This window comes from Eptatretus burgeri, chromosome 15 (genome assembly GCF_056783735.1).
Source record: "Eptatretus burgeri isolate ZD-2024b chromosome 15, Ebu_testis_v1, whole genome shotgun sequence".
NCBI lineage: Eukaryota > Metazoa > Chordata > Myxini > Myxiniformes > Myxinidae > Eptatretus > Eptatretus burgeri.
Window position 1 is genome coordinate 29,525,364 of NC_140975.1, and position 16,387 is coordinate 29,541,750.

At 41.4% G+C, this 16,387-nt stretch overlaps 1 protein-coding gene across 2 annotated transcripts in view; it reads left to right on the top strand.

The window, feature by feature from the left end:
• Nucleotides 1-16,387, top strand: part of ACO2 (aconitase 2) — a 41,282-nt gene that overhangs the window by 919 nt on the left and 23,976 nt on the right. The window contains exons 2-8 of one of the 2 annotated variants that reach the window (XM_085857093.1): nucleotides 1,947-2,089; nucleotides 3,904-4,162; nucleotides 6,781-6,873; nucleotides 10,831-10,989; nucleotides 11,159-11,309; nucleotides 11,480-11,584; nucleotides 15,001-15,092. In XM_085857093.1, the coding sequence (XP_085713219.1) occupies nucleotides 1,947-2,089; nucleotides 3,904-4,162; nucleotides 6,781-6,873; nucleotides 10,831-10,989; nucleotides 11,159-11,309; nucleotides 11,480-11,584; nucleotides 15,001-15,092 (1,002 nt within the window). Of the gene's footprint in view, nucleotides 1-1,946; nucleotides 2,090-3,881; nucleotides 4,163-6,780; nucleotides 6,874-10,830; nucleotides 10,990-11,158; nucleotides 11,310-11,479; nucleotides 11,585-15,000; nucleotides 15,093-16,387 lie in introns of those variants that run through there. The other variant, XM_085857094.1, reaches the window with a different exon arrangement.

The following is a 16,387-nucleotide window of genomic DNA, read 5'->3' on the forward strand; positions in this document are numbered from 1 at the left end:
GTCCTTTAAGTGGCCAGTCGACTCCGGAGTTATCCGGGGTGACGACCTTTTAATTCCGGGTGTTCGGTGGGAGACGGCTCTACTGCTCCACCTAGTGGTCGTTTATCGCCACCGAACCCCAGCCCACAACAATATTACCTTTCATGGAGCTACAAAGGTTTTGGCACTAGAGAGAGATTAAAAAAAATATATATATATTTTATTTTGTCTAAAACGCTCTCCTGCACTCTCTGATGAACACCCATTCGGTCTTCTCATGGCCACACACGCACACGCACACACACCTTCACCCCATCCCTTCCTCCCTACCTGTCCTATCCCCTCACTTTCTTGTAACGAATAGGTTGGTAATACAAAACATCGCAGTAATAATTGGAAGGCATCTGAAAATGCAAATCCTGTTTGTGTCCACATTGTATTTGGACTTCTTTGTCCGTGTGCTAAACATGACGAAAACAACAGCAAAAATACAATTTTTTTTTTACGATTTTAGGCGGCCTCCTCCTTTTGATTTCAGAAGCAATAGGCTTCAGTGACCCAATATGCAAACCCTGCTCAAATAATAATAATAATAATTTTGTATACACTGTCGAGGCTCATATAAGTGTTAACACACAGAAATGCATAAAGGGGAGCAGGAGACGAGGGGTGGGAGAGGGAAGGAAAAAACAGTGGGGAACAGAAACCTGAGATCTCTTGGAAGGGAGAGGGATGGGGCATGGTACACAGGGTAAACAAGATGGACATGACTGGGACTTTCAGGAAGGAAAGCAGAGAATGTAGAAGTTGGTGGATTAGAGGGGGTAGAAAAGATCAAGGTTTTGGATGGGGGAAGATAGATGATTGTGAACAGCTGTTTTGAAGACCTGGAGAGAAGAATGGGATTGAAGAGAGTGTGGGAGTTTGTTAAAGTGGGGAAAAAAAGAGGAATGAAATAGTGAATGTGAGCAGTGATTCTTGATTTCGGTAGTTTTACCAGAAGGGGGTTGTTGGCGGACCTTGGGCGCCCTGCAGAAACATGGGGGTGGACATATCTTGGGGCGGGGTGCGAGCCCGGAGAGGAGATGGTAGAAGACAGAAAGATCTCCGACCTGCCTACAGTGAGAGAGCCAAAGACTCTGCCTCATCAATGGAGATGCCAATGATCATAAATGCCTTGGTTTCCACAGAGTGAAGCCGAGAGAGGTGAGAGGCGGGAGCACCAGAACAGAGGGGAGAGCAGTAAATCCATCTGGCTGCGGATGAAAGCTTTGTATGTGGTCAGGAGCTCAAGTGTTCCAAGGAAGGACTTTGCACGACAGAGTATGCCCAGTCAGCGACTGGCTTTAGAGTCCAGCTTGAAATGTATTTTGAAGTGAATCAAATGAAAATTGATGATTTTATGCAATCTTGACCTTTGAGTTTTTGATCAAAAAAACCCAATCTGTTTCTAGGTTTTCCTTTGGTGAACCAATTCAGTGACGAAATATGCAAATTCTTAAAATTTCAGCTCGAAGGGATGTAAATTGATTATTTTATGTGACGTTGTCCTTTGACCTTTTGACCAAATTATTAATTTATCTTCTCCATATCCTCATAATAAAGCTTTGTTGAAAATTTGACAAAAGCTCAAATGGTTAAAAAAAATAGAAGAGTTGGACACGGACTCTCACACAGAAGTGAGAAGTGATTGCAAAAGCTGTCTCCACTGTGTGGGAGGATGGTCTCCACATAGATTCCAAACGTCTAAATACGACCAACTTAGAATACTTATTCCTCCAATCATTCATACATAAGCAGATTGCCTCTTACTCGAAATACTATTTTCTTTCAATGAATCTATACATTGACCAATGATAGCTGTTGTAAATCTTCACATTCCATGCTGTTGTATTTCCAGCAAACTATATTTACAATGTGTTCCACTTTTGTCAACAACACCTGCTCATCTGTCTTTCTCACTATAGGTGTTGTGGCGGTCTTTAGGACGACCTTATCATGTCTCCACCGTCTCGCATCAAAAGGGCAAAGTGTCACTCAGCCGATATGAGCCAGGCCTTTACGTGAAATATGATACACTGAAAGAGAAGGTACAGACTGTGCGAGACAGGTGTGTACAGTATTTGATTTTGCTGCCAGTTTTTTTTGAAACCGCCTTTATTTCTGTTGTCCTGAAACCCACAAACCACCTGTTGTAACGTGGGATCACGGCTACTTGTATAATAAAATCTTAGCTCTTTAGGATACCATTTTGGCAGGAACTTTTGACTTTGATGGGATTGTGGGCATACCAGAGGTTGTGGGGGCAATCGCATTATGATTGTGGATTTGATGCTTCTGGGAATTGAGATGGAGTGGCAGTATTCTGGAAATTGAGATGAACCATTTGGCATTGCAAAAATAAAATGAAATAATAATAAAATAAAAAAACACCTGACGAATGAATGACCTTTAATGAGGGGGATAATCTATCTGCAGCACCAGCCTGTCCTCCCTGTGATGCTAGTCAGGTTCTGTTTATTGTTTCGTGGCTGGCTTTTGATGCTGGGATCCCAGGGTCGGGGTCCAATTAAATGCTTCATACCATGTTTATTTGTTTACTATCTTGTAATCCTTACTGTTATTCACGGACCAGTGTTTGTGTTTTTGTTTGTCATGCTACTCCTACAGTTCTGGGGTAATTTGGTACAAAGGATCAGCATGACCCCAATTGGTGTCAGGGGGTGTTTTTATCTTTGCCGGTGGTCTTTGGGATGGGGCGGTGGTGGAAGGAAACGCAAATTCTCTGTGTAAATGTGTATCATGTAGCACCGCCTCACATACAAATGTGTATCATATTTATCGTTGGTGGGGGAGGGTATTACAAGTTTTCACCATTTACAGCACAGTATTCCTTTCCCCATGTTTTCCAGTGCAGTGAGATGTTTTGAATTGTAAGCAATAGGTATGTTTTTGCTTCATGCATGCAACCTGGGTTATTTTATATTTTGCATATACAGAGCTGTCAGTTGCCGAAACACCGCCCAAATATAGGTATGCGTCAGAAGAACATGTTGCGTGCTTAGAACGAGATCGCCCGTAGCGCGAGTACTCTGGTTCATGTAAAAAGTGTGATTGTTTCCCAATGTCTTTGTCCTGCGTGTGGTTTATACCAGCTTCACAAAGAGCCTTGTATGAAATGTTCATGTAAAACTAACTCTGTGGTTGGCTCTACCCTCAGGGTATTTTGGGATAAGCTCTAAAAGAGAGTTTGTTTGCATCATTCTAACCAAATTGATTGTTATTATTACGTACATCTGCCCCCAAAGGTGGATGGAGGTTTTGTTCACCACTGTCTGTTTGTTTGTCTTTCTGTGAGCAGAATATCTCAAAAAATTGTCGAATGATTCTGGCGAAACTTGGTGGATATGTTGGGTGTGTGACAAGGACGAACTGATTTGATTTTGGAGAACATATGAATCGGTATCCAGATATGAGAATTTCTTAATTTTCTAAGAGATTATTCATCATTGAGAGATTGGGGCCAAAAACGATATATAGCATGATATCTCAAAAAGTTGTGTACGAGTTGTGAAAAAAAACTAGTTGGATTATTTGGTTACCTTACAAAAACAAGCCGGTTAGATTTTGGTTCAGGTTCGGATCTGGTGGGATGCAAAATGTAAACTGTTGAGCCTGTCGGAGGTATACACTCTCCCGAGTGCCGTTCTTGTTTCACTGTTTGGTCATGCTGATGAGAATGCATTTTGTACTTTGTTAAATCTTTTTTTTTTTTCATCGAATCAAAAATGGTTTGAATAAATGTGAAGAGGAAAGTCCAAAGTGGCGATTTTTATTTTTCTACTTTTCCTCTTTCCATTTGAACCATTTTTTTTGCCGTTTTAATGTCATGTTTTGGACAGTTGCGACGATGGTTTGTCCCAGGCTCAATCACCCGTTGACTCTGGCTGAGAAGGTAGTGTACGGCCACTTGGAGGACCCACAAAGTCAAGACATTGAGCGTGGGTCGTCGTATTTGAGATTGATACCTGATCGTGTGGCTATGCAAGATGCCACGGCACAGATGGCTATGCTTCAGTTCATCAGCAGCGGCCTACCAAGAGTTTCTGTGCCCTCTACAATCCACTGTGACCATCTCATTGAAGCACAGACGGGAAGCGAAGCCGATCTGCGTAGAGCAAAGGTAAACTTTTCTGGTGTGTACCTGTTCAAAGCTGGTCTACTTTGTGTCGTGGGAATTCAAAGTCGTCGATGGACGGTGGCCTTGCTCGTAGTCTTATTTGATTAATTGTGGCAAAGCAATATCTCAAAATTGCACAAACATATTTATTAGTTTTACAACTTTTTTTTTTCCCTGACCAGATGTTGCTGAGATAATTCTACTCGCACAAATGCAAACAAAATGACATGATCGTCTAAAATTCAATTTCTTTTCTGAGAAAATGTGAATTCCGACGATAAATACAGCTGCTTGCTCTCTCTCATGCTACAAAGAAAACAAATTGAGAGGCAGCTATTGCAGTGTAAACTAGAAAGTATGGTCCATGATGAGCAGCAGTTTCTGGAGCTCCAGAGATGTGAAATGGATTTCGCACATCTGTAGTCATCTCGTTTGTGGTGGTGAACTACCCAAAATCCTTTGGTTTTCTGTCACATGAGAAGAACAACATCAAAGTGTGGCTCATCTTCATCATAACCAATAATGAATACAGAAGCGGTGCTATCTATTTCAAAATTGCCTGGAAACTTAAGTGGAAAAATTATCAGCCATGATATCTGAGGAAGTTTTTTTTTTTTTTTTTTTTTATTTTTTTGTATACCTTGGTCGAGGCTCGTATGAGAGCTAACACACAACTCACAGCAAGGAGGCATGAGACAAGAGGGGCGGGAGTGGAAGGGACAAAACAGTGGGGAACAGACACATTAGGTGAACTGTGGAAGGGAGAGGGATGGGGATGGGACGGGGAACATGGCGAAGAGAAGATGGACATTTCAGGGACTTTCAGGAAGGAAAGTAGGAGAAATGAAGGAAGTGGGTGGGCTTGGGTGGATTATCGGGGGTAGAAAAGATCGAGGATTTGGATGGGGGAAGATAAGAGGTGGTGGTGAACAGCTGTTTTGAAAGCCTGGAGGGAAGAATGGGAAAGAATAGAGTGAGGAAGTTTATTCTAAAGGCGGGAAAAAAGAGGAATGAAAGAGTGAAGATGAGCAGTGATTCGTGATTTTGGTAGTTTTACCAGAAGGGGGTTGTTGGCGGACCTTGAGCGCCCTGTGGAAATGTGGTGGGGACAAATCGCAGAGAGAGCAGGGGGGGCAAGGCTGGAGAGGAGTCTGTAGAAGACAGAAAGACCACCGACCAACCTGCGGTGATTGAGTGAGAGGCCCAAAGACTCAGCTTCATTGCGGGAGATGCCGATGATCTTAAATGCCCTGGTTTCGACAGCGTGAAGCCGAGAAAGGTGGGAGGCAGGAGCACCAGCCCAGAGGGGAGAGCAGTACTCCATCAGTTGCACAGTAAGTTTCCCGAATCAAGTCTCTGTGAAGCTGGGATATGTTGGGAACCCATTAGTTTGAGCTGAAAAGTGCAATCATTGGCAATCTCCTGAGTTGAAAGGAAGGAGAACGATTAGGACTGGTATCTGGAAAACTGGGATGTGCAGTATATGGGCTGTTTCATTGCATGGGATCTTTACCCCATGCCCACAAAGGGAAAAGTTTGCTTTGTTGAATCCTGTGTGTCTGTCTGTCCATAAAAGTCAGTTTATGATGGAGGAATAACTCTATTTTAATTGAATGTTTTATTTTGAACAGGAATTGGAAAACAAACCTTTAGTTTCGCAGAACTTTGGCTCTGAATTTGTCCCGATCGTGCAGGTGCAGAGATACGAGAGACACAGAGACAATTTTGCCGAGGCCAAGCGAAGCGAGGTCAAGGCCGTTTATTCCTGATACGTGGAACACTATGCAATCCTTGCCTACAGAAAACAGACTTTTTGGAACTCCTGACACATTTTTCATCCAATCATGTAACTTTGTTTCAAAATTCTCCATGGGTAGGTGCTCGAAGATCCGTGTCATTCACTCGAGCAGTTCTGGAGAAAAAATTAATGGAGAATAAAGGTGAAAAAGATAGCACCTTGGCCGACGTTCCACAACATTGACAAGGATGGTTGTGGATGTTTATTATTATTATTTATTATTTTTTACTCTAGCAGTCAAACAAAATTGGAAATCATTCTAAAGATGAAACTTACTGTTTTAGCAACATCTTTCAGGACACAAGCAGACACGAAGAACTAATGTAGCGTCTTAAATAAGGTGGTGTAAAAGAGTCTGTCGGTAAACTTCAGAATTTTTTTTCTACAACCCTTAATATCTTTATTTCATTTTAATTGCATTACTTACTTCAAGAACACAAATCGCCTTATTGGCACTTTCAAAAACCTTCCGTTTAGCAGTACTTTGACAAAATATTACGGCATTTTATATCACCACCACCATTTAAAGTTGTTGCTCACAGACCCCTCCCATATCCTTTTTTTTTTTTTCTTCTTCTCTCAACATTATATGGGGGTAGGGTGTTCTATGAACTCACTTGTTATTTATTTTATAGAATGACATTTGATTCACGGATTAAAGTTCATCTTGTGGGTTTTGGCCGTTTGTTTTTTATATTTTATTGATTTAATTTGTCCCATTTAAGCCACTTATTTTGGTTACCATATACTGCATCTAGTTTGTGTGCTATTTTGGAATTTGGCTGTGCTGTCTGAAATTTGTGTATGGTCTCAACCTTGGCAGGACATTAACAAAGAGGTGTACAACTTTTTATCTACTGCTTCTGCAAAGTATGGTGTGGGTTTCTGGAACCCAGGTTCTGGAATAATTCATCAGGTAGGCCATTGTTGGGAGTGGGCTGGTCATCTTTGCTGGGTAATATGGTGCAAGTTTATGCCAGTAAAGAATTATGGTGCTTGTCCCTCCTATGATGCGGCAAGCTGGTTCGAATAAAAAAAAATATATAATTTTTGCAACCCTGTGTAAGAATGAAAATATCCTTTGTAGCTTGACTAGCACGTGTAACTAGAGGTGCAAGTTTTGCTTGCCCGAGGATGCATAGATAAAATCTAGATGACTTTGTACAACACAAGTCCCATAGACCCAGGAACTGAAAGTTAACTTGCAAAATATATTATTTCTATTTTTATTGTTATTGTTATGCTTTTATATCCAACAAGATGACCCGTGAACCCGTTGGGTTCCCGTTGACAGCGGTTGATTAAAAAAAAAAACATTTCAATAAAAATAAAATAGCTCCAGCGAACTATACCGCTGAGGTTGTTTGCATTGATCAAATAATTCCGGAGTACTTGACTGAATCGGGAATTGATTTTTTAATAATTTTTTCGTTGCCCAATTTGAACGAAACTTGATATTGCTCATCAATGTGAAAAAAACCAGAGTGGTGTCAAAGCCACCCAATGCTCACCTGTTTATACATTTATCGTTTTTCGTTTTTAAAAGACTAGTCTAATAATATTTTTTTATAAAGCATTGTAGTGAAGTCTAATCAAAATAATTTTAAAGCAATATATGTATTTGTATATTGTAATCAGTAAAAAATAGTGTGGTCGATTAAAAACATGAGAAAGGAAATAACTTGCACCAAAAACTTTAACATTTTCACGCTCACGCTCACGCCGGGGGTATCGCTATAGCCCTCTGTTCTTCGAACAGATGAGCTAAAAACGGAGAAAAGAAAGTCGAATACATTATTGTGCTTAATCTTCTAAACACATTTTTATTTACACATGCTCACAGAAGTATTGGATCAAAATGGCGATGTTTATTTTATGCTTAAAAATAAATCGTTCCTTGTCTATACTGAATGTTTGTTTGAGATTTTTTATAAAATTATTTCAAGAAAAAAATATGCTCCAGCAAACTATACCACTGAGGTTGTTTGCATTGATCAAATAATCCTGAAGAGTACTTGAATGAATCGGGATCGATTTTTTTTTTTGAATTTTTTTTCGTTGCCCGATTTCAATGAAACTTAATGCTGCACACCGCAGGAGAATGGTGAGTAAGGTGGGCTGAAAATTTTTAGCTCACCATAGTCACGTTTCCTTTGAATCCAAATTCAGCACTGAAGCTCTTGTTCTTTGTTGGGCTTCATCAGCACAGGGATAGTGGGCTTATTTTGGTGGAGCGTCCCCACAAGTGTCAGTCCCTTTGAAAGCAGCTCTTCAGCAAGGGGCACGCTGGTAAAGAAATTGTCCATGGTGATGTGGCCCGTGTTTCTCAATTGACTACACAATTGATGGACATCTTTTACTCCCAGATTCCCTGGGCTTCTTCACCATGCTGTTTTCTTGTGTAGACCATCCCATTGAGGGCATACAAGGTTTTTGCATCGCATACCCAGAAAATCTTTCGCTCATACTTGGCTCGCTTGCTGGGCATGTGCTGGACGAACTTGTATCAGCTGTTCATCCACTGTTACACGTTCATGGGGAACAAACTTCTTATGGCAGTTCTCAAGTTAAAGGTCCCAGATATGCTGAAAGGCTGCTATGTTGTCCTTTTGCAGCCGGAATTCTCTCATTCTCTTGTCATTGAACCTCATGACCCGGCAAGTTTCTTCAAACCTGTTTGGCCATTGTGGCTTTATGCAACTGATTTGAAAGCTGATTGCCAAAGAGCTCACACAACGGTATATACCAGCTTTTTTTCGTACCCCACTAAGTGAAAGGCCCAAAAAAGCCAGAAGTGTGCGTGCGCGCAACTCAAGGCTCCACAGCATTGCCCGGATTCTCTTCTTTTCTTTGTTCATCTAAGCGCGGTGTCCGACAATAGATTCTGTACCTTGAATGTGTGCATGTTAACTGTTGAAGTCTGTCTCTGTCTCTGTCTCTGTCTCTGTCTCTCTCTCTCTGCCCTTCCAAGTCTCGAAGTGTGTGCGCTTTTTGCCGCCGCCGTTCTGCGCCCTTTAAGGTTGGAGCTCTTCAGAATCTCTGAGAATGTTGTTTGTGACAGAGATCCCATGCATCTTTCGGTGACATTGTGGTATGTCCGGGTGCAGGACCTGGCCGGGTACTCATTATATTGTGGCTTGGCATTTTCCCTTGAGGTGTAGGGTTTCCGCTGCAGTACGTCCTATTACAAATGGTTCTTTCGATGTTGTCCCCGGCTTCCTCTTCAGACGCATCACTGTCCTCACTCATACTAGATGCCAGCAACTCAAGTCCTTGAAGAGCTGATGCCGTTTGCAAACGTTGCCGCGGAGGACGCATGGTACTCGCACACGGTTGGTAATCCAGGTCTGAATGAGGTTCTGAACACTCAGATTCATCGTCGGTGCTGGGATTAGGTTCCCCATCCAACAGCACCAGAACCTCATCTGTAGTTGGACTACGCTTTGACATTGTGGTGAAATGGTGCAAAAAATAAAAATTCAGAAAAAAAAACAGCTTTCTAACATTTCAGAAATTCGAGATCTCGTATGCTAACATTACATTCTTCGCCCTTTGACACGTTTTCCCTCCATCCAACCGACATGCTTTATGTGGAGATCATTTCCCATTTGAGGAAAAGAGCTCAAAATCATTTGATTTGCTAAAGTAACCTCAATGACTAAATCCATATTTATTGGATGTTTCATTGATAAAATATATAAACCTCTGTAAAACCAAACAATTGAAAACATACAATTAAGTAGAATAATATAAAATTGGCCAAACCAAAAATCGGCTGTCCTCTCAGGCCAAGCCTAACAAATAAAGGAAAAAGCACATGAGGATAAAACATGCAAAGACTCATAAATTCAGAAATCATGAGGCTAAAACAAAACTTACTTTTGTTAAAGGGAGAAACGTGGTAGGTAAATCATCTCAGATGGTTAAAATACCACAAAAATCGCAAAAAAGACACGATGTACACACTGATTTGAAAGGCAAAGGTTGCACGATCGTATATAAGCTGCAGCACAAACATCACACATCACGTGATGTATCCACAATAATTAGTGAACTCGTAAATCATGTGAAATAAGAAAATGTTCTGCTTTGTCAAAGGAATTGAAGCACTGATTCAATTTCAAAGATGGTAAAAGCAACAAGAAGTTGAGAAAAACTCAGGAAGCACGTGAGATAACGAGAAGCAGAAATCGCACGAAGTTTTGAAAACTATGTGAATACATCACCGATGGCTAATGAGATAGTGCTGCGTGTTACAAAAGGCCGATTGCCTACTAATTACGTTCACAGCAATGCTACATATAGCCCGGGTCTCACAGACCTCGTCTCATGCAGATCCGGGCTAGTGTTTTTAAAATTAAATAATGATTTATTTCTCTTGAACCTGAACGAAATATATATGTATATTTTTTCGACAGCAATATTTGTCACCGTGTTTTTAGGACCACTCCTGGAAGGTCATGCAAATAAACATTTAAATAACAAAGTTATAGCAAAACAAAAATCATGCTGGGTCTTTGAAACATTCACATTTTGAAATGTTACAGCTATGGTTTGAAACGGGATGAATTCACCTGTGATGTATTGCCTGTGATTGTATCAGTAAAGTTTGTTAGGTATGTGCGTCGTGTTTGACATGAACTTTTATTCGGCCATGTTCTGTGATCATCGCAATGTTCACTGACTCCCATGGAAAGGTGTCCGTCCATTCAGGAACAGCAACAAAATGGTTAGCTGTATCTCGGACACTGTAGTTTGAGTTAATAAATCTGTTCCAAGTTCCTTGCATTTATTGTTAGCTTGACATTCTCTTTGCCAATGACTTGTAATTCAGTCTTGTGTGGCCATCTTCCTCTTCCTTTCCTATTCTCAGATTGTTCTAGAGAACTATGCCTTTCCTGGTGTCTTGCTCATCGGCACCGACTCTCACACGCCAAATGGTGGAGGATTAGGAGGGGTGTGCATTGGTGTCGGTGGGGCAGATGCCGTGGATGTGATGGCTGGTCTAGCCTGGGAGCTCAAATGTCCCAAGGTGTGTGGAGCACATCCAATGCCTTCGTAACCCACAAACCTTTTTTTTTTTCCAGTTTAATTGGTCAATTTTTATCATTTTCCTGGACCTCCTCTAATGTTGTAGAAAGTTTTAAATTGTGTAGGCTGCATTTGCTGGAGGATTGCTGTATGGTGGGTACTGCATGTAGGTGATCGGCATTCGACTCACGGGTAGTCTGAAGGGATGGAGTTCTCCCAAAGACATAATCCTCAAGGTTGCTGGAATATTGACTGTTAAAGGTGGTACGGGAGCGATTGTTGAATACCATGGTCCTGGTGTGGACTCTATCTCCTGCACAGGTAGTGTCTTGAATTCAGCAACTTCTGAGTAAAAATGTGTTGTTCAGCGATGTATGTTTTTACAGACTATGTATGCTTCATTTCTTTTTAACTTTTGCACCCATCCATCCGATTTAAGAATTGCAGAATCACCTGCAACTGCTTGTGCTCTACCCATTTTGTGACATCAGGGATGGCAACCATCTGTAACATGGGAGCAGAGATTGGGGCAACAACGTCAATTTTTCCCTACAACCACAGTATGCACAACTTCCTGAAGAAGACAGGACGGTCAGGTGAGTTCATTAGTAAACTAGAAGGGCATTCGGCAGAGCACGTACTTCTGCCACACAATGCTAGATCCAGCAGAACATATCGAGCCCAATACATTTTTCAAATGTCATGCTATGTGTTGTTTTTGGCCCTATCTCTCAATGGTGAAAAATCACTTCAAAGATTAAAAAAATTCTCGTGTCCAGATCTGGATCCTGATCTTCCCCAAAATCTAATCAATTCGTCCTTGTCACACACTCAACCTGCCCACCAAATTTCATCCAACTCCACCCCACAAGTTTTTGAGATATCCTACAGACAGACAGACGAGGGTGAAAACATAACCTCCTTCCAACTTTGGTAGCCTAGATAACCATCACAGCACTCGGTAAAGCACATACCTTCGCAAGGCTGAACAGTTTGTTTTGTTTCCCACTAACAAGTTGGATCTCGATCCGGACCTGAATCAAAATCTAATCGGCTTGTTCTCGTCACCTACCCAACTCATCCACAACCTTTTGAAACATCATGCTTTATATCATTTTTTGGCTCTACCTCTCAATGGTGAAGAATCACTTTAAATTTTTGTTTTAAATTATCGTATCGGGATTCGGATCTTCACCAACATCTAAATAATTTGTCCTTGTCGCAGACCCAACCTGTCCACCAAATCTGTCCACAACTTTTTTGAGATATCCTGCTCACAGACAAACGGAGAGGGTGAAAACATGATATCAGTCTACCTTCGGTGGCAGAGGTAATTATAGTTGTATGTCACAAATGCCTGAGCACATATCAGTTGATTTTAGCAACTTTTATAACCTGTTAAAACAAATTGCTAACATCATTGGACTATTCGTTTTAATGAATATGAATCCCACCGATGATTATACAAGTTTTTATTTTTCTAATCAACCAAAAAGTACAAGGTATACAGTCAACCCCCGCTTTATCGCGGTTCACCTATCGCGCCCCCGGTACATCGCGGTAATAATGTATAAAATATAAATTATTTAAGCAATAAATTATAACGCGTGGTGCTCGAAAGTATCTTCATAATAAAACAAACAACAACAAAAAAATTTTGTTGACTCAATGCACGAGACAAAGACAGAGCGCGCTGTTAATTTCTCCTTGGCGCTGATTGGCTGCTTCCCACGAGGCGCACTCTCGCTGTCTTGAGTGTTTCGCTTGTGAACGACACAGATATTTTCTACGATTTTTTTTTCTCCAAGCCTTACGATGCCGCCCAAAGGAAAAACGTTTGCCGCGGTTGGGCGCCATTACGGTTTGAATAAATCGACCATATGCTACATCAAGAAGGACGAAGCCAACTTTAGCGCTTTACATTCGCAACGCGCTGTAGCACCTCGTGGAGGCCATGGATTCCGACGACAATTTTTCTCTGAGGGCGTATTGGCGTGATTTCACGATAGCAACGTGTCTCCAAATAATTCAGAAGGCTCTACAAGAAATGAAAAAAGAAACCTTAAACGCCTGTTGGAAGAAGCTGTGGCCAGAATGCGTCCACGAATAAAAGGCCTTTTCTCCAGACGAAATTCACCATTCGGCAGTCGATAAGGCGGTCAAGCTGGTGAAGATTCCAGGAGGAGGATTCAATGACATGACGCACGACGAAGTGAATGACCTCATCGAAACAAACTCTGACCCATTAACGGACGAGGATTTGGCTGAGCTTACGAAGTCTGCATGCGAGGAGGAGGAGGAACAATCTGATCCATCGCAGGAGCACGACGACGAAGGCCTCTCACTTGAACGCTTAGCAACAATGGCGAAAACTCTCCTCACCACCATGAAGAAACAACGCCAGCAACTGCCCATCACAATGTTTTTGCAACGTTACTGAGTTTACAGTGAGCATTTTTATGCTTCAAATGTTTTCTTTATGTGTTTAGTTGAGATTAAAATGTGTTTTGTGGAGGCGTCCATTCATCGCGGATTTTCACTTACCACGGGAGGGTTTGGAATATCACCCCCGCGAGAAACGGGGGATTACTATATTTGTCTTGGATGGAGGAAGAGGAAAATGTCAATTTTTCTTTCTTCTGTTCACTTTGAAATTATTTTTTTTTTTAATTATTATTTTGTATTGTCTTCTTGCTTGTCTGCATTGCTTTAATCGGTATGCCATCCTTTAACTCGATTAACACTTTAGTAAACTAGAAAGCATCCGAAAATGCAAAGCCCATCCACGTCCGCTTTATACTCCAACTAAACGTGATGAAAATATCAGCTAAAATTATTTTTGTACATTTTTATTAATTCCGGTTCCCTATAATTTTCATAATAAATTTTTGTTAAATTTCATGACAAAACGTTATGGCCTGCATTAAAACGTTATTTTTTTTTCTCCATATTCTCATAACTCACTGAAGCTGGCTGGCATGGTAAATAAATAAACAAACATGGAAGTGATGAGCACAACACACACACACACACACACACACACACACACACACACACACACACACACACACACACACACACACACACACACACACACACACACACACACCAAGGAAGTAATGATCCCATCCAGCGTGAACATAAAAAACAAACCATTGCGACCGGATATATTACCGAGGTACAAAAAGGAAAAGAAGGCATTGCTAATTGAGGTTTCAGTACCCAGCGATTTTGGCTTTATGCAGAAATCAGGAAAATGATCAAATACCAAGATCTAGAAAATGAAGTGAAAAGATCCTGGAAGCTGAAGTGTACCGGAATTGTTCCAGTGATCATTGGAGCAATGGGGATGATGATGAAGAAGAACCTGAGATTTTAAAAACCATCCCTGGGAAAATTGATATAAATGAACTGCAGTTGGAAACCATCTGAGGCTCAGTGACTATCCTGAAAAGAGCCCTCAGACCGAAACTTTGAGAACGGCAAAGCTTCACAAACTGGTCTATGAATCATGATCCCTTATTGAAACGGAGGTGGATACTTTGAGACCTGGGAGGATTCTGTCCCACCTTCTGAAACCTGCAACTATCTTCACGATGGCAATCTTGTGATCTTTGGCACAGTGCGATATGTGCATATTCATGTCGGTGCTGGTAAGATAAGTGAGGCTGTGGAGCAGGTTGAATAAAAATGGCCCTGTTGAGCAGGCTTTTCTGCATCTATATTTGCAGAACAATGAACGAATCTTTTTCATTTATTTTGACCTCTCATTGTTGTGCACTTGACATCTTGGTGTTCCAAAAGCATGACATGGTCAGTGTATGATGAAGACTCATGAAATGAGCATGATGTGGAATTGGAGTTGCAATGCAGGTTTCCACACAAATGTGTATTAAATCTAAGGGAGCAAGTAAACATGTATCCCCCTATTTGGGGACGGGGGACGGGGGGGGGGGAGAGGGGACGTCGGGCTGAAAAAGTTCCAATAAATCGGCGGATTTTGTTTTCACAGAAATTGCAGACCTTGCGGACGATTACAAAGATTTATTGGTGCCAGATGAAAATTGCAGATACGACAGGCTGGTGGAGATAAACCTGGATGAGGTGAGCTCTGTGAACCCGGATCCTGGGTAAGCCTCACAGTAAGGCCCTGTGATACCTCATCATTCTTCCTCTGCTGTGGTTCTGTTTTATGGGTGGGGAGGTTTATCAATTCTCATTGTGCTTTGTTTGTGCACGAGTTGCCGATTTGTGATAATTGGGTCAGCATTTTTGAATCTTTGCACTCTGTTTGTAACAAGACTAAACACACACACACACATATTTGGTCAATTTGTTGTTTTCCCAAGCTGTTGGTTCAATAAATGCATATTTATTGGCTTTTTATCTACAATAGGATCACACTCAACTAAAAAGTCTAGGTGCCTGCAAACAGTATGGCATCTTGAAGCATGCCTTCCTTCATTTGGGACACAAGGTGGCTTTCCCATCTACATTGAGGTTGTGGAATGTGGATGTTACAGATAGCTTAATATCTTTGAAAAAGAAAAGATTATTGTGTGCAGCTACCTCGGCTAAAAGCCTAACTTATTATTAGCTCACCTGGAACGTAGTTCTGCAGAGCTTATGGGATGGTCTGTCTGTCTGTAAATCCGTCCATCTGTCCCTCCATAAACATTTGCAACTTCTCTGAAACTGCACACACGATTACGATGAAACTTTACTGCCACCTTTATCGCCCGTGATGTACCAAACTTTGTTCACAACATTAAAGAAAAAAAGGATCACATGACCTACAGCTTATCTGGATTTTGGCCTCATGTTGTAACCCAAATTTGGTAGCGTTATTATGGTGGGTCTGGATAAAATTTTTGAAGGAATTTACTAAGTCTGCAATTTTAACCGACTTAGTCACTTGACCGGAGCAAGCTTTGCAATCCCCGTCACCAGTCAGGAGCAGAGCATTGCTGTCGAATATCAGCCGGATTTGCCCAGTGGTTTAGCCGGAAAAGTCAAAATAAGGGACAAATGGACGGTGCATGATGACGATACCTTATCTGGAATTCCAATTCCAGAAAAGCTAAAAATCAGGGTCAAAAGGGGTCATTGGGGGAGTTACCCCACAAAATGTGTTTTTGCTTTCTTAGAAACTATTGCACATGATTTCGTTGAAACTTGACCACAGCTTTCATCACCCGTGATGTACCAAAGTTTGTTCACGGCATTAGAAGAAAAAAATATTCCACAGGTATTTACCTTCTTCTTCGTGATATATTTGTCATCCACGCTGACCAATGGTCCCCTGGTTTTCTTATCCAGCCGCTGCCAGGTGAGCGCCCAGGGGTATTGCCCCTATTTTTAGCTTATTTGTTCTATCTGCTGTTGGTTGATGTGGGGCT